This window comes from Pipra filicauda, unplaced genomic scaffold (assembly GCF_003945595.2).
Source record: "Pipra filicauda isolate LSUMZ 115617 unplaced genomic scaffold, ASM394559v2 scaffold376_size704792_pilon, whole genome shotgun sequence".
In the NCBI taxonomy this organism is placed as follows: domain Eukaryota; kingdom Metazoa; phylum Chordata; class Aves; order Passeriformes; family Pipridae; genus Pipra; species Pipra filicauda.
The window spans coordinates 377337-396631 of record NW_024104505.1 but is presented as its reverse complement, the minus strand read 5'-3'; the positions used below and the strand labels follow the sequence as shown (position 1 = coordinate 396631).

General features: G+C 40.7%; 1 protein-coding gene across 9 annotated transcripts in view; it reads right to left on the bottom strand.

Moving 5' to 3' along the window:
* The window catches only part of NHSL1 (NHS like 1), a 182424-nt gene that overhangs the window by 27195 nt on the left and 135934 nt on the right, over positions 1–19295 (bottom strand). For all 9 annotated transcript variants that reach the window (XM_027721046.2, XM_027721055.2, XM_027721061.2 and 6 more), the window contains exons 3-4: positions 11798–11925; positions 1909–2101 (exon numbers count right to left, since the gene is read on the bottom strand). In XM_027721046.2, coding sequence (XP_027576847.1) covers positions 1909–2101; positions 11798–11925 — 321 coding nt within the window. The remainder of the gene's footprint in view (positions 1–1908; positions 2102–11797; positions 11926–19295) is intronic.

Genomic DNA, 19295 nt, shown 5'->3' with positions numbered 1-19295 from the left:
GGAGAGCAGAGGAGGGGAGCAGATTGTGACTTTTTAAAGAGGAACAAGGACAGCAGCTTTTTCCGTACGTTGTGTGGCTCATGTTGCTTGCCTTGTTTCACAGTAGCAATATAATTATTTCAAGGGAAAAGGAATGGTGGATCCTGGAGACCAGTCCACATGCTGCAACAGCAGTCTTCCTTTACTGCCCTCCTCTTCTATCTGTTCCGATTACCATGCTTATAAGGGAATAAATGCTCAACCACACACTCCAGAAAGGTGAGGCATAATATGCACGTGCACCATTCCAATCAGGAAAGTTGGGAACCGCTGAGTTTTTTGAGTGCTAGCTGACCAATTCAGGGGACACAAGGCTTGCTACACCAGTTGAATTATGCTGGTTGAAGTCACAAGCGTAATTTATCCAAACACGGTAGGTAACATTCCCAATGATGCTGAATTAAATCTATCAGCTATTTGATCCTTTTACCTCATTCTTCTTTCCATCTGTTTACTTCCCCCCTATATTTTGCGGTACGTAGGGTCATTAAATCAAACAGCAGATTACTGTTTCTCTAAATATACCCTGTTCCTGCTGTCACAATATCTAAGCCCTACTCAAGCTTATTGATTATGTCAGATTATCCATTGTTCCCCTAACTCGGCCTTCTGCACCAGTATCCTAAATTCCCTATACAATGCCAACTGGCCCAGTAACATTTCAGCACTGCATTTATTTTCCTTCTATTAAATTTCCAGAGATGGGGTGTTCATAATTTTCTATTGTCTTCCTGATGTTTATTTCTAATATTTTCTGCTATTTAAGTAAACACTTCTAGTTGATTTCTCCAAGCTTGCTTATGTTTGTTATGGAAGTCCTGCTCCTGTACTATTAAAATATTTAAATACTATTGAAGAATACTATTTAAAATACTAGTTTATAAAAGTACAGGTGAAAAAGACAGGGAAAGAGAATCTAATTTACTTTCAAAAGAAAGCCAAACATTGCAAGCTATTGATTGTCAGAGTAAGCGTGGAGTCAGAGCGCGCCATATGGCATTTGAAATAAATTGGATGTTGAGTATCATCCTGGTTTTGGCAGGCAAGCGGTCAGTTATTTGAATTAACTAATAATAGACAATCTTGATGCTGTGCAGAAAAAGAGGGGTTATTAAATTGAAGTGATAATTCTATCTTTCACAGAAAGTCTATTTTACACACAACAAAGTATCTCTTCAGCATTAGGCTTTAACGTACTTTAACTTCAACAGAGTGAGAGTTCAGCAACTGTAAAACCAAAGAGCATTTTCAAAATGAATACATAGTTCATAACAAGAAAATGTGGACTATGGTTTATGTAAGTGGAGTGTCTTACCGAGACTCTTGCTCAAAGGTGTAGCCTCATTAACTTTTGCTGTTCTAACCTTACTCTCCTTGATCACTAAACCTCTTGTTGCAGATAAAAATAAGATCCAAGAGGTTTTTTCTTGATTTTTGTAACATTTAGTCTTTGGAATACAGAAGTCCCTGATAACTTTCCTTATATAAAATTTCTAGAAGAAAATCCTGAAATATCATTAGCATCGGATAAAACATGATTTTCCATTACATATCCTCAGTGCATTCCACAGCAAAATAGTGCTATTTATCAGCCCTCTTCTTGTATTTCATGAATTCTAACGCCATTTCAAGCCCACATAGTGTAGACTATCTCCATTAATGATAATTTTAAGGGATTTTGACATTTTCTAATTAAGTTCAGAGACACTATTTAACGCAGAACACTGTTTTCACAGAAAGGTGCAGTAAGTAATTTAAAATTCACGCATCAAATATACCAGTGTCAAAATACTAGCCAACTGTATGGATCCCCTTTTATTCCTTCCCTCCTTCATCAGTGTAATGCAATTACTGAAATTAAAAGCCTACCGGTCACATTAATAGGAACCACATCTGTTTGAACGGCCTGTGCTTGTTGTCGCATTTTCTCTTCTGGAGTTGGCAGTGGGAGTGACTTAGTCCAGTTGGTTTGGGTGTTGATATCTGATAACTCATTTGAAGCTGGACTTTTAGGCCTTTTGATGGTAATAAGTTTTTCCTCTTCAGGGGGAGAGACAGGACACTACAAACAGAAATACATGCAACAACATAAGTTTATCACTGCTAAAGAAAAGTAGAACTATGGTATTGCTAAGGTGTTGCTGCTGCAGTCGGCACAACTACTTGTGGAGCAAAACACACCCTTTCAAATATCACACTTCAACCTACATAAAGAGCAATTTTAAAAACATGTAAAAAAGTAACACACAACAAAATACCTAGATTGTATTTATTCCAGACATCTGACCAGTTTAAGGAATACATACCAATGAGAGAGAAAAGAATGATCTCGAGCATAGCAAAGCACAGTGTATTACCTTACACATTGACTAATTCTTGGAGTGATGAACCCCTCTCTCCCTGCACCCAGGTTTGCCTTCCTTTCCTCTTTCACCTCCCCGTGCCCTATTAGGAAGACGAGATTTGAGCACTGCTTTGTTCCAGCTGCACTAGGCTGAAGGATACATAAGAAGCCTCTCACAAAAAGACAGACTTTAACAGAGCTCAGTAAAAGAGCCAATCAACACAGTCCACAAAACCATCAGCCTTTGATCAGCGAGGTAGCAAGAATAACTTCGGTCTTGGAGAAACTCGCCACAGTTCAAGGGGTTACCTGTTTTTCAGAGGTGAAGCAGTTAACATTATCAGTAGCCACAGAGTGGTCATTTTAAAAGTCAGTCCTTCTCAAAGTGGCAGATTTCTATTTTGTGATGTGTTTTACTTCAAAAGAAACCCAACCAACGAAACAAAAAACTTTCTGCACCACAAAGAGTGGTTGTAACAGCTTGTGCAAATCCCTCCGCCAAAGTTAAAAGCCAAAAAAGCCATTTCCTTTTGGGGAGAAAACCTGTTTTCATTACAAGGTCCTTGCCTGCATGCCAGTAATGGCAGAGAAAGCCATAGCACAGCTTTTTACTGACAGGACAGTACTAGTCCATGACAAACACTGAGGGCAGGCAGATTCAGGGCACACAGAAGACATTGCTGGGGCTTCTCGCAGGTGGTCCTAAATGCCAAGCAAATCCGAGAGAAGCAGTCTTCTCTCCTCCCCACTCCTGCCAGCTAGGCACTCCAGGGAATTTCAGAAGCAGGAGAGGAAGGAAGACCTGGAGGAAAACCAACCTCAGTCTCCTTCTGCCTCCAGGCAAAACAAAAGAGAAGAAAACCATGGAAGAGGAGTTGCACAGCAGCTGCAGCACTAGCAGAGATCTCTGCTGACTCCTCTGCTTCAGAGGTGTTTGCTTTGGGACCTCCCTCCCTACCACCAGACCACAATTACAGTCCTTCCACCCTTTTTTTCTTTATTCCTCTCTCTTTTTGGAGAGTCAAATACTACTTGAAATAGGGTTGTCAGTACCAGACCACTGCTTCTCCCTCTCCCTCTTGCTGTACACAGGCAAGGAAAGAAACATTACAGCTATTTATAGCAGATGGATTTTTTGTTTTAATTGTTGTGGGTGTTCAGTCTAAGCGATCTGTTTTCTCTTGAAGCTGAGTGCTATACAAAAGACATGCCCAAACACTGTGCCACAAACGCTGTTTATCATTTCTGATTTTAATTTTCTTCCTGTTACTATGAGGAATTCCCAGTGTTTATAAATAAATAACCATTTATTTATTCTATTATGCTTTGACTCTACATCCTTTAGGATAGGGTCCAACATTTCACTTAATGGAAAATAAAAATAATAGCAACTTGCAGGCAAAAAGTAAAAGAATGGAGAAGTAAAAGCTCTTCAGGCAATACTAAAAAAAACATTGTAGGCAATGAAATTATTACTAATGTCATCCTGTCTTTTGGAACCACACTTCAAAATATGGGAGCTTTTCTTCAAGGAAATAATCCATTTCTGGCAGCCTTGAATTTCTTTATCAGAGAGGCTGTGGATGGGATAGATGCTGCTGTGTAGGTAAGGGCTCAGCCCTGGGGAAGACCCAGCAATTTTATCAATGCAACCCTCTTAGAGGACATCAGTATTTTTTCAGGCCTCCACTGTTTCTAAAAGGCTCTAAAACCCATTTCTTTACAATAGAATGTGAATGTTTATCTTCTTATGAGTGTGCATACGTAGACTGTTTATACAAGTACATGGTGTAGGCGCACATGGATGTACTGACACACAAACACAAGGGCTTTCCCACCTCAAATCACTCAAACTCATAAAGACCTTTATTAACTTAAGCAATTTGGGATAGAAACACCGTTGCAAAAGAGAAAGCTGCCTCCAGGTCATGCTTTCCCACGGATAGGTTTAAAAACAGAGAGAGAGAGAGAGAAAAAAAGCATGCAAAAGGGTTTGTAAGGAATGTGGCAAAGGGGTGCCAGCCCAGTGTCACAGCAGAGTAATCAGGGGTTAAGGTAAAGAAATACTGCTTTCCTTGTTCTGCAATGAGCTTTTCTCCACCTGAATTGGAGTACCAAGGGAGACACCTCCAGCCTGGTTTTGCAGTTTGTCTGGGGTCAGAATGAGCTCCAGTGACCTTCAAATACTCTGCTTGGTTGATACCGTCAGCATCAGTATCTGTCACCTTCAGATTGTAATGCAGTGCCAGGTCTCAGCTAACATACAGCAGTCACAAGGGGTTACTCCAGTATGTCAAGTGGCAGAGACACCGGTTACAAAGCCACCCTTCCTTTTCAAGGAAATTACCCAAGACAAACAGAAGACCTTTTTTTTGTTACAGTATATGAAAAGATAGAAAAACTGAAGAAGTGAAGCACCTACTACAAGGGAATACTAACTATCCAAAGAAACGTGTGACATCAATCACAAATTTTGCAGAATTAAAAGTTGAGAAAACTGGAGATAGATGGTATAAGACGGACAGAAATGAAACCAACCAGTGAGCAAATAACCAATGAGAAGGAACTGAAAACCCAATTGTGTAGCTGAGTTCAAACCAGTGTGTGAGAATGACCTTCTGCCAATTGTGTAGTTGAGTTCAAAGCAGTGTGTCAGCGAGAATGACCTTCTGCCATAGGACAGAGATGTGCGCTTTTACAAAATAATTCAATAAAAGGGTTGGAGGTGGTTTTGGGTGTAGGAATAAGTGTTCATGTTTGAATTATAGGTAGGTTTTCCATGGATCCTGAAGACACATGACTGTCTCTGCTTACGTCCCTTCTTCCAAAATACTCTCAAGTGATAGCAGTATAGGCATGACAAAGGCGTACACAGCTTTATTACACACAGAGGAAAGCAGTGGCTCATCTTTCAGCTTTCTTCAGACAGAAATTATTTACCTCTATAATTAGGATGAAAATCTACAGGGAAAATCCCAGGGTTTCACATATTTTTGGTAAACATTTCCAGATTTACAGCCCAGAAGCTTGCTGGAAGATGAACTGCTGCTGTGTGACAGGGATGTCTCCTCAAGTAAGGTCTGTTACACAAGAAGCAGAATTAGGCAGTACCTTGAGAATATGTATCTGCTTAGCAAAGCTGATCATAAATTCTATGTTCATAATAGAACAGAAAGTACCTGTCCCATTTTTAAAGCATCTCTGAGTCACGGTAACTTTGCTGTTTGACTTAAATGGCCAAATTTCTGTGCTACAGGTTGTTACACTCATCTCTGCAGGAAAATTTGTTGGAATTCATTTTCATGGACATGGTAAAAAAGGAAAGGTGGAGTGTGTAAGCAGCATTCTTGGACCCTGCAGTGTTTCCACGAATATGCCATCATCATCATCACCATGACTGGGCTTCGCGAACGAAGATTTAGGAAGGCTCTACCCACGTTTGCTACAGGCACGCCGGTGGCTAATGAGGCCAATACGAGATAGACATGTCCGATTGCAAAAGGCACAGCAGAAAGACTCCTTAGGTGGTATATTCTGCAAGGTATGATTCTTTCTGTGTTGTCTTTTCTCCTTGAGGGTGATCCTGCGTGCGTTCTCAAAGGCATCAGCAGCGTTATAGATGGTGTGTCTCCAGGCCTCCTGATTTGAGGCCAGAGTAGAACACTTATGATGATCAATATGGCCAAGGCTGAGACGTTGTTTCAGGGAGTCCTTGTATCTTCTCTTTGGGGTTCCTCTCATGCGGCAGCCGGTGGCAAGTTCACCATAAAGCAAGATCTTAGGGAGGCGGTGGTCCTTCATCCTGGAGACGTGCCCTGCCCAGCGCAGCTGTGTTCTCATCAACATGGCCTCAATGCTTGTGACTGCTGCTTGTTCTAGAACAGATGTATTGGTCACATAATCTGACCAGTGGATGTTAAGGATTGTCCACGAATATGCATTAGAGGGGAAAAAGCATGAACTTTCAAATGGGAGTTAAAATTAGAATCCAGGAGAAAAATGGTCTATAAATATCCTATAGACAAGCCATATGGCTCAATAAGCCAGAGCCTCTCCAACGCCTTGTTGATATACTGTCCCCCAGCCAACTCAGCTGCCAAAATACAACAAAAGGATTTCACTATCTCAGCACATTCATGCTATTTGAGAGGTCCCAGATGACAAATGAGTTTATGCTACGTATCTCTGCCTAAATAATCTGTTTATTCTAAATATTTTTTATATTCCAAGGGCTTATACTATACTCTTTGAAAAAAGATGGGACCTCCAAGAGGAAAATTCAATCTATACAAATTCTACTTTTCAGCAAAGGGATTTCAAACTTTTAGTCATGTCATTTACCCTCCTGTCTACTACAACTGCTTATAAAATCATAATTTCTCATAAAAACAAAATAGAGAAAAAAAATCAGTGTTGGAGAGAGCAGTCATACCATTTCAGCTGTCTATTATGTTTGCCAACATCCTATTTCTGCTCCACTGTTCTGCTCCACAGCTTCATGCACCATTTTCTCAATGCAAAGGGATCAGGACAAACAATAACAGGGAAAAGAAACCCAAGACCCAAACCTGGTCAATTGAGAATGGCACTTCACGTGCCTAATTCAAAACATGGGATTTCATACTGTGTTACGGAACACAGTGTTATATATGTTATGGTTATATATTTACATGAATTTACACTTAACATGAATTAGTCATGTCTTGCTCTATTTTGTGTCCTCTAGCCCAAGGTTACCAGTCTGGTTCCCCCAGTTTTCATAGAATATTCCATTTTATTACTTCTACACACAGATCTTCAGTTGTACTAGCCAACTTCGCTATCCTACTAAATCCTTCATTTCATAACCATCACTGTCTCAGTAAGGAAGGAATTCTTTTGTCAGCAGAAATCACTGACTATCAAGCAAGTTATCACCGTAACCGCAGAAATGCTCCTTTCTTCTTCCTCTACTCTGTTGCAACAGGATAAAAACTGTAAGAACAGCTGTACTGTTTGGAGCTCTAAAAGCCTATCTAGTATCTGCCTTAAAATAACGACTAATCAATGATATACAGGTGAAATTTAAATCAGAGGATGGAGTCCTCCCCCTCCAAGAATGTACCCACTTGCTTTCTAAATCCATGTAAACTTTCAGCATCCACAATTCCTGCAGCAGCTGCACAGTGTGAGCACGTGATGAGTGAAGAATTACCCCCTTTTCTTTGTTCAAAGATTTTCTGTACTCACTTCCTTAAGCTTTGGCATTTCATGCATTATGAGCTGCTGTCCCAACTCAGTAAACTGAGTGGCATTTAAAAGAAAACCCTTGCAAATGGTATAAAATACATGTGTTGCTTACAAGAGCAACGCCATGCAACTGCAGCAGAGGGACAGGGAGGACAGCTGAGGACACCATCACCACCACCCAGAGGTATCTTCAGCTCTGCTAGACCCAAGCCTCAGGGCTCCTGGGCATTCCCACCTCCAAAACTGAAGCACACAACTGCTTCAGCTCCTCTTAACACCAAGCAAAGTTTTGGATTAGACCTCCTCAAGTCTAATGCAGTTAGCACTGCATTAGTTGTTTTCACTTAATATACTAAACAGTCTCTTGCAGATATTGCAGAGTTTTATAACAGATTAGCTGAGCTGAGTGGCAAAAACATACTTTGTTCCCCCATGAATAAGCAAAATAAATATTTTTTTCACCCAAAGCGTTAACAGACTGTATCAAGGCAAAGTTCGTAAGCCAAATGACAGGACCTAGGAAAAAATACCGTGAGTTTTTGGCACACAAACATTTTCATAGATAGAATAAAGACAATATACTGCATTCCTGGGAGCAGGTACTCTTTAGCTAACATTCGTCAATTAAGAAAAATACATTTCTCCAAACTAGTAGAGGTTTTCCTTGGCTAATTAAAAACCAATGACACAGTCAATTAAATAAAACACAGTGTCCACTGGGGGAGGGGTTTCAAAGGAGGCAAATGTTAGTAGACAAAAAGGGAATAAAAAATTCAGCAAAGCAAGTAAATACAGGATACTGTTCTGCAGACAAAAGGGAGTAGAGACAAAAACAAAGGAAACAAACCTGGCATGGCACTCTTCTGTTGAGCAGCTTTTTAATTGCCTTTTTTTTAAGCAGAAAAAAGAAGCAGGTAATGACTGAAGGCTAAGAGCAGAGTAAGACTGCATATATACTAAACACTACGAGAAACATCAAGCTGCAGATATGGCAGCTGGATGGTCCCACTCATGGGCAAGGTACCTTGTTGTTCCAGGGAACCAAGTTACAGCAGGCGCTAATGCAAGACTGAGAGATGCAGTCTAACAGACTAGACTGTTGAGTGAGACAAAAAGAAATAAAGAGAATGAGTGGTAAAAAGGGAAAGATAAAAGAATAAGAAAAAAAACACACAAAAGATAAATACTGTTAACATACACAATGTATACATTTCAGAACATAAGGAGAACTAGAGTTTGAAAGCGACATTTCAATATGTCTTTTACACTGTTAAAACAGAGCAGTACTGAAGGACAGGAATAGCTCCCAAGCTGTGTAACCAACAGCGGTATGTAAGAGATGAGAAAGGAGGAGACTGGTCACAGCACTCAGATGTAAAATCCAGGTAAACCAATTTAATCACCAACAAACTCAATTAGAATCAGTATTACAGTGAAACTTGGCCTGTGCTCCATTAATCTAACTTGTAAGAATCAACATTAAAAGTAAAAGGGTAGTTTCAAGAACTTAATATTATATCAATTACCATTCAGATACTCCAACTTTCTGTGTTCTCTAATTCTGTTTGCTCATTTTTGAGTTGGACCTGCTTCTCCCTATTGGTTTTCCCTTAGAAAAGCAAATGTTCTGCTTACCTTAGACATTTTCTAAGACTCACACTGAACCAATGTGCTTTGTGGCATGACTATTACCCTCTGCTGACAGACATCCACCTCCACAAAACCTGAGAATGCTTATGGATTGAGGTCTCCTCTCATATCACCTAGCCATGGCTTCATATTGTCTCTGGTGTAGACAGACAAGCAGAATATCTGGCTATGGGGGTTTTTTTAGAAGCAGATTAAAAAAAGTAGGGAAAGATGGTTTCCTTTCTGAAGCCACCATGCAGTAACACATTGTTTTTTCTACAAGTTGGCAATTATATCAACTAAGAAGTAAGTTTCCTAACAGTAAATAGCTATTCATCAACCCATCATTATTCTGCTGTTCTCAAATTTCAACTATTAAGTGCTGCATGAACAGAATTTAAATGTTGGCTTTTTGGCTTTGAATAGACAATAAAGCTACAAAGCTTTCATCTAGTGGTGAGGAGTTCACATTTTGAATCACAGGATTTTTGGTGACCCCAGTTCCACACTGTTACTGAAGAACTCTCCTGACAGCTGAAATATGACTCGAGCAAGGCGTAAGACTTATTAGAATTACTGGCACTTTACCAGGAGGATAATAATTCAAGTTCAGAAATCTGTTGTGGTAAACGTTCGTTTAAAAAAAGAGTAGACCTTTTGCTGTTACAAAAACAAGAAAAAAAAAGCCAATTAAACAAAGATACTGGTCAAAGGACTCCACAAAACACTGAGTTATACAACATGAATGGAGAATCATGCTACAGTTTACAAGGAATTAATATCTTTCTGAGCTGCAAGTAAGAGTGGCAGGGTTAAGGTTCTGAGATAATCAGTAACAGTCAAGACAGTCAGTTTGGCAGCTATCTTTCTCCACAGCTCTGAATCATCATTTCAACTAAAAATATTTAAAGGAACCTATTTCAAATTGAAATGGAAGCGCTATCCTACCCTTGAAGCATACTAGTTGGATTATTTTTTTCCAGAATGCACAGAAATTGTTAGTAACACATTAACACTCAAAAAAACGCTTAACCATGAAAAGGATGACAGCTTTTAGTCTCCAAGAGTCCTCATGCATGCTTATATGCTTTCATTCAAATTGTCAAAGAAAAGTGTATTTATATTTTTTAAATGTTGCATTAGTTTTACATGTGCAGATGGTTGTCTGCTGCACAGCACTGGCCAAAACCAGTCAATGACATATATACATGCATATACGTGCAGTACATTAATAGCAACAAACAATGTGTTAATACTTTCCCCAGTGGAAATTCTACTGATTTCAGCAAAGTTTTGCAAATTATCATTATAATGCATTCCACAGTATGAATGTGCTTTACATTCTCGGCTCACTGCCAGTACATACCAGGAACAGCTAAACAAGATGCTCTAACATTTCCTGCCAATACACAGATAAATGCAATCATCACCTGAATGAGAGACTGTACATATTCCACAACACCTTTTATTATGTGATTAAAAGCCATAGAGGATAGAACTGAAAAAACTGTACCCTTTAAAGTGCGTTTTCAGGGTCTGTACGTTTTGCTGAGAGACAGTTATTTGGTCCATACTACAGAGGCACATATGGTTTAGTAACAACTCAAAAAAATTAAACTGTGTTACAACCACGGATATCCTCCCATTCTCTAAGCAACAGTAGTTTCTGGCAAACTATTCTAGAATATCTATCTTGAAAATCCCAGGAGCTCCAGCATTTCAGCTTTGGACAGCCAGGTTCCAGTGCATCTTGCTCTCCACCGAGCAATAATGTCCTACACCACAAGACCAAAGTCAGCTTCTCCTTCAGAGCCCACAGGTACAAGAGGGTAAAGTAAGGACAGGGGAATAGAATTTCTATTCTTCTTTAGAACACTAACTCAACTTACTCAACTAGTTCTGTAATTGAAATGTGTATAAATTGATGTATATAGCAATATGTCTTCACAACTTCCTTAGGACTTGTGCTTAACTGTCCCTTCTCTTTATTTGTTTAATTTCTTTCTAGATTCTAAGCTAAGCACTCTAGGAGTTGAGATGTGGGAATATAAACGGAAAATCATGAAGTAAACTGAAAGAAAGCTGACCCAACTTAGTGGGCAATCCTCATTTTCTGGATGCCTTTAGTAAAAGTTGTGATGCACTAGGACAAAGGCTCTATCTAAGTGTATAATTGCCCGTATTAGCAATTCAAAGTGTGCACCTATCCAAGTTACCATTTGGTTATGCTGATGGTTGGTGAATAATTCTTCCTGCTACTTGAATGTAAACACTTAACAACTACCCTTGCTAAGGTCTTCCCTCCAGAACATCACCAAACTCCTTCCTGCTTTCACATCCTGAACCTGCGACTGGGAACTTTGTATCAATGCATGGGAATAATTGGGATTTTTAAGAGACCCTGGAAGTCAGGTGACCTAATATCACTGTAATTCAAAGGAATAAACATCTTCACGATCTTCTAAAAATCCTGCCTTATTTGAAAAGTATTATGGCAGGCAATTAAACTGTACCAGGCAAGTATTTTTTCCAGCACTTTGCCCCCCCCCCCGTTACCTTTTGTTCAATTTCTTCATAATCATCCTGGTAACTTCCACAGATTGCACTGGAGGACGAGGAGAAGGTGGGGCCCTGAGAGTAATACTGTGAGCTCCGGTAGCCATCCCGCCGCAGCTTGTCACACTCTGCCAAAAAGAAAGAGAGCCATTACTGTTTATGCTTGGTGTACAAAGCCACTTAAATATTGAATACTTTTCTGAAGATGTTTACCATGCATTAGCATTGTCTGACCCAAGTAACAGAACCCAAAGGTGCATTTTTCATATTTGTATCTATATTTCCACCTCCCTCACATGTATTATATACGTAAGCCCACATGTAGCGTATTAACCCAGGCAACGGCAAGCGCTCTGGAAAAAAGGGGGAAATAGATTTATTTATTTAAGTGAGGCCTGGCTCAGTGTCTTGACAGATGGCAGCATCTTGCAGGATAGGAGATGGAAGCATGTGAGTAACACCAGGGGTCTCATTTGCCAGGCCGGTAGACATCTCTTATATGCCTTACACTTCAAATGATGTTGCTTGCTACTCAAGCACCATCTGCTAAATAACTTTGGCACTGACCACTTGCCTTCCTGTTCGTGGAAGCGACCACTTACTGCGACTTTGAAGAGAGGAACGCAAATTACAGGGATCTCAAAATCTCATGCTGCTGCACAGCACATATAGTTTAATACAAAGAGTTTCCAAAGTTCAGAAAGAATTCAGAGCATACATGCATCCCCATTCACAATAGCCAAAATCCCAGTCAGCATCTCATCTCCCTCACCAAGTTTTCCACAATCATCTTCCTGCCTCCTAATTGATATTCAGTGTGATTGTGCTAAAGAATAACAGACGCCAGAGCAGAAGGAAAAATTAAATGTTCAAGATGAGGCAACCAAATTCATCAGACCAGTCAAACTGTTAGCTTTACATTTCTAAAGACAGATACTAAAATCTGTTGAAAGATGAGGAATGCAAGAACAAAATTAAATATTTGGTATATTTCTGTCTAAGGAACGGAAATTTCTGCACAATACATAGGCATTATCACAACAAAAAGCGCTTTTAACATCTCTTGCTGGAGAAAGACTTTCTGTGATTATATCATCTGTCTGCTTATCTTGATCTTTTGAATATGCCTTAAAATGGAAAACATGCAATGCTTATATGGTGGTCAAGGTTTTAGAGAGGCTTTTGCCTGGCAAACGGTTAAGTCGAGTTACAAGCTGCAACTCCAGTGTACATGTCCTCTTTTTTGTTCAGATGCTTCTGAGACTGAGGTCTGGAGAACTCCAAGTTGATGGGTTAACTGAGCTACGGCAACCACAGTTCTACAAGGATTTAATCAGTGTGGACTCCCCTGTATTGCCCAGGCACACTGAGAAGGCAAGCTGACCATTTGACAACTAGCCATTTCCATCAGCGCCAGACATACATCCTTGCCTATGTATCAGGGGTCAAAAAGGGCAGTATGGTGTGAACCTGTCGCTTCCCTCTCAATTCAAGGACCAAGGGTGGTGGTGGTGGGTTTTGAGATCCAAATCAATTGCTACATCTCAGGAACAGAGGGTTAGTAACCCTGTTTTTACCTTTTTCACATGCGAGAGCATGCTGATAACTGCGCATCTGGCAAACTGCTGCTGTACTTCAGGAGGGGGGTGAAAAATGACTGTCAGCAACCACAGTAAAACAAATTCCCCCACCACCCTTCCAAACCTGGTACTAGGTGCAGCCAGATCCAGCACATAACACTCACAGATGCGAGCACTCTGATGGGTTGCTTATTGGTTTGAGCTACAAATTAACAGGGATATGTGGGCTGTGGCAGAATAAGACAGCCCAAAGACTTGCATCAACTTATAGCATGAGGTTAACATGCTAAATTGTCAACTTAGACACTGCAACTTCAGATCAGTCATTAATCACCGCAAACAAACATGAATACAACCCAAGGGTTGTGTAAGGATGCAGTTACTTCTTCCTCTCATATTTGGGCTAAGGTTTTAAGTACCGGCTGGCCACTCCTGTGACTTTCTCATATCAGGCATCATGGCATGCCCCAAAAACCATGGTGGTTTGACCTGGGCTAAATGCCAGGTGCCCACCAAAGCTGCTCTATCACTCTCTTCCTCTGGAGAGAGTTGGACAGGTGAGAGAAAATATAATGAAAGGCTCATGAGTTGAGATAAGGACAGGGAGAGATCACTCACCAGTTACAATCACAGGCAAAACAGACTTGACTCAGGGGAAGTAACTGAATTTATTACCAATCAAAATCAGAGCAGGATAATGAGAAGTAAAGCAAATCCTAAAAAAGAAGTTCCACCCACCTCTCCCTCCTTCCCGGGCTTAACTTTATTTCCGGTTCTCTACCTCCTCCCTGCTCAGCAATACAGGCAGATGGGGTATGGGGGTTATGGTCAGTTTATCACATATTACTGCTGCTGCTTCCTCCCCAGGGAGGACCAGCATGAGGTCCCTCCCACAGGAGACAATTCTCCAAGAACTATCCAATGTGAGTCCTTCCCAGAGGCTACAGTTCTTTAAGAACTGCTCCAGCAGGGGTCCCTTTCCACAGGGTTCAGTTATATAGGAACAGCCTGCTTCAGCGTGGGTCCCCCATAGGGTCACCACACCTATCAGGAAACCTGCTCCTCTCTCCACAGGTCCATAGGTCCTGCTAGGAGCCTGCTCCACTGAAGGCTTCCCATGGAGTCACAGTTGTCACAAGACCCTTCTGGAGGTGACAGGCTCTTCTGGAGCATAACAGATGTGTGTTCTGACACTAATTGTTTGACCTTATTTATTCTCCTAACCAAGGAGGTGAAAATGACAAATAGTGCACTTTATGAAGCCTAGAAGAGCTCCAAAAACTCAAGGAAATCAACACTGAAGGTCTCAAGTCCACCACAGGTTCAAGAAGACTGACAACAACAACCTGGAAGCCTATCAAGCTTACAACCTCCATTTGTCCACACCACAAAATAACATCAGAAACTATTGCAGCAAACATTGCTACAGCTACAAACCGCTAGGAGAACTACACCAACAAAAAGATTATTTGTCCCCAAGAACAGCTTTTCTATTTATGTACTGTCACTGTACATTTTGCAGCACAGCAGGAAACACACACTGTGGATAGCACCCAAGGCCAACAAACCTCATCAGAGGCTTTGGGTAGGTATCTTTTACTTCACATTGCAACAGCCCACAAGCACAACACAAGGTCAAACATTACATCTAACTGAAGCTACTGCTGCTGCCAAACCAGCTGAGTGGTAACTGCTGTTTAAAAACTGTTCTAGCTGGAGGCTCCCCTGCTCCATCTCATTACTATTATTAAAGGTGTACATGGTCTTCTCAAAGTAAACAGGTTCATATTTTCAGATAAAAGGTTTTTATTTTTGTAAAAGAATACCAATGAAGAAGCTAGAAATACTTACTCTAGGAAAGACTCCAGATATGTTCCCTTCTTCCCAGAGGAGCAATAAATTGTCCTATTCTGATAATCCCAAACAGAGAAGAGCACTATACACTAAGCAAAAAAGTTCATACGCACATTATTTCAGATACATCTGTACTGAAGATGACTAGGTAACAGAAGGATCCATCCAGCTGCAGTTATTAAAAATCTCCAGTTTTAAGCATGTGACATTACATTCGTGCCAGTTGAATCAGGGATATACACATTCTTGATTGCACTCAGCAGCAGGGTTGCCATTTCCCACATTATCCAACATACAGAACTATGCACAGCCTTTCCATATTTCTGTCAAAGAACTGCCAGGGCAAACCTCAGGCAACTGCATTGAGCAGGACACAAATACCTGCTCCTGCCAGATCAAATCTGCAGTATATGCTGCAGTCAAACTCAAAGTCATAATTTTGCATGACTCTGATCTGAAATGTGCAATAATACGATTATGCCCCAGATGAACCAGTTTTATTCACACAAACACTGATTATTTTCCCAGGAAGATCAGAAAGTGTCTCTGCCTCAGCAATTTCAACTGGTGGGTACGCTGGGTAGTGCCACAGCTCAAAGGCTGGCTCCCCTTCATCCCCCAACTGTTTCTGGGGCTGAGTGTGAAGGGATGCTGCCCATCATCTGCTTCTCTGCAAGTGCTTTTCTGGCTAGCTAACACCACAGATTAGTTCTTGTTCTTCTATGCTAGTGGTACATTAAATTTCAAAGCCTCCTCCGTATTACAAGAGTTGCTTAAAAATTACTATAGTTATATTGTATTATAATATAATCTAATTTATTCCCATTTATGTGGTACAAGTTAAACCCTACCCAGAAAAGGAAATTTTGCCTGAAGTTGAGTTTTGATGTTCACAGGGCGGTTTCCGTTAAGAATGAAGAAAGTGTGTGGGAAATGCAGTCACAAACCTTTTAAAGGCTCCCTCATCATTTCCACAGTTATTAAAACAGGGATCATGAGATGCAAAACCAAAGAAAATGTGTTAAAGCTGTCAGTGCCCAATACCATCATGTCCAAGTCTGCCATATATCCAACCACTCATGTGTTTGCTCAGGATTGCAGTACTGCAGCTTTCGTTAAATCTTGGCATCGGAGATAAGTGTGCTGGGGATGTGTGCTGTACATCACCTATCTCTGCTCTCCTCCCTCCTACTAAATATGCTGGGGAACAGGCAGATACCAGCAGCACTACACTGAGAGCAAGGGTTCAACTGAGCCAGGTGCAATTCTCCACCAGAGTTTTGAGCCACAGGCACTGAATTCAGGGCTGTTGTGAATAACTCAACCATGTAAAAGCTTATGGACTTTGTGACAGTCAGGCCAAGTGTATGAAAATACCTCTGACGTCTCTCAGCCCAGATCTCCTCTCTATTTCATACATACAACTTGCATGTGATTAAATCTGCCCCTGAGCCAGTAATGCACAGTAGCAAGTCTCACACACAGAGGCAATTTACTGCATTTCCAACAACTTGAAACCATATTCTTGCATGGTCATTTGAGCCATAAATTACAGGAATGAACAGAAGGCACAGCATTGATACCTCAATAATTCGTCTGACATGGTATTACCATGGTAAAGCAGGATTAACATTTACCTTGTCAGACCTACACGCCGTACTGTGCCGGGACAGACGGAAGGCTGGGTTTGCTGGGAGAGGACCGGATGCATTGGTTCTTTTCCTCTCCTTTAACCAACTTTGGTAACATTTTGTACCTGCTGAGCTTCTAGCAGTAAAACTGGTTGCGGTATTTTGAAGTTTATATAAAGTAAAATGCATCACCCTACCAGAAGCCTAACTGGTCAGAGGGAGATGGATTCAGTAATTTTCAGAAATTTTCCATATTTTTTTTAATTGTAAATGAACTGTGCAAGATTAGGTATCATTTTTCACAAGCTTTTTCATAAAACTACTATTTTGCCAGGATCAGGGTGTCCCAAATTGACTTGGTTGCAGGGAGAAAGGCTCCAGGTGCTGGTTTTCAGGGCCAGACCCCATCAGAATCTGTGACCTCTCCTAAGTTGCAGCCCCAGCAGCAGCACAGTGTCACAGCCTTCTCCAACCACCCCAGACCAGTCCTCCACACTTCAGGCCTGAAAGTGCAGCCATCACTCACTAAATTAGCCCTAATGAGATTACTCGTGCAAGCAAACACTGCTCACATGACTGTTCAGGATGAGGCCTTAAGCTCTCGCAAGCACGTTTAACGAGTTCAATACAAAAAACTAAACCCACATTTCTAAGTATTTATTAGTAACCAGCAAAGGCACTGGTTAAAGAATTAAACTACCATGATATTCACTGGTATAAACTTAGAAACTTGGCATCAAAGTTATTCAGGCATCTAAATAGCTTGAACTTGCTTGGCGTAACTACCCATCCCATTGGATGGGTCAATCAACGAAAGCTAAGAAAACAATGTCCTGGAAACATCTGAATTTTCCCTGTATCCAAAACCAGTACCTAGAACTCAAGACTAATTGCTAAAACCCAAAGAGAAGATGCAAATCAAACCAGGAGCTGCTTTCCAGCAGAGCAGATATGCTGCCTGCCTGGCAGAGCTGCCCAAGTCTGCTAGAAGAGAAACTCCTGGGTACAGATGTAGATAGGGGAAAGACCAGTACACACTTCACTTAGTTTTACACCACCTCTTGCTGTCTCCTTGTCAGCAAGAAGGGATAAGCGATGAGCTGACAGCTGCATCTGCATGCTTGAAAAATTATGTCAGCTGAAGTCAGGGTGACTTCTTGGCAGAGCCTACCATGTTGTTACTTGTATATTTCTTTCTCTTTTTTATTTTTTCTTCCCCCCCCCCCTTTTTTTTTTTGTACTAGAGAGAGGCTACTAACTGCAGAAGTCAACTAAACTGTCAACTACAGAAATAAATCTGCTGATTAGTATATTAAAACACATTTATCCATTCATTGCACATATCACTGGAAAACTGCTCTAATCCCCGAGGTCAGAAATCTTTTTCGGTTTTCAAACATGTAGCCAGCTCCTTCTTCTATAAATACCCACCAACATGTTCCCCCCTAAGTCACAACTGCAAACACCATCTTACAAGTAGTTTTTCAAAATTTCACCTAAAACCAGACAGATTGTAATATAATATACATCTGTCTTACAAAAGTAAACTTTTTAAAATGACCTCTTACTTCATAGGTTACACTGCACTTTAATAATCAAAGTATGTACCATATCACTGCTTTTGGTTTTAAAAGAAATTGTTTTCACCACCAGTAAATAACCGCATATCATTTTAACTTACTTGATACATATTTTGAATTTGTTTTTCCAGTTGAGTTGAGACAATTAAGACCTCATGGGCTTGTGACAGACAGGCGTGGGTGTCAGAAGACCTGGATTTCTGACTCGGCATTACTTCCTCCAAGCAAATCACTTTGAGTTAGATCCAGTTAAGAACTCACATCTTACAGACAGACATGACACGATCTAAATTTCATGTATGCGCCTCCTATTTTCAGAGTCCAAGCAGGCATGTACACTCTGCCTGCAGCATATGACTATATAGAGAGGCATCTCAGAAAAAAGCCAACTAAAGAAGAACTTGAGATGCCTTAACTCTCATCCTCGCCACACCAGTAATGACCAGCACTGGGTCCAATGCCATAGATCTTTCTCATGAGGGGCAGGGGAACGTCACAGGGATGTCAACATCTTTACTTCTAAGGTGATCTTCATCCAGTGGCTTAATGTTTTGCAAGTTAACATATTTTTCATTTAGATACAAATTTAAATTCTTTATAGATGAGGTGAGCACAGGTTAAATCTCCAGCTTCCTAATGGGTGTGCTCCAAGCATTACGTAAAAAGGTTGTCACCTGAAATGTAACAGAAAGAGTTATGCTTTTCTGGGGATCATTCATATGGTCTGATGGTGTGTACTAAGACACTCTGAGCACCAAACTGGGACCTCTTCGAAGAGCAGAGTTGTCTCTTAGCCTGCTCACAGCACTGTAGTAAGATGTGGATAAAATCAGGGTAACTCTGGACTACGCCG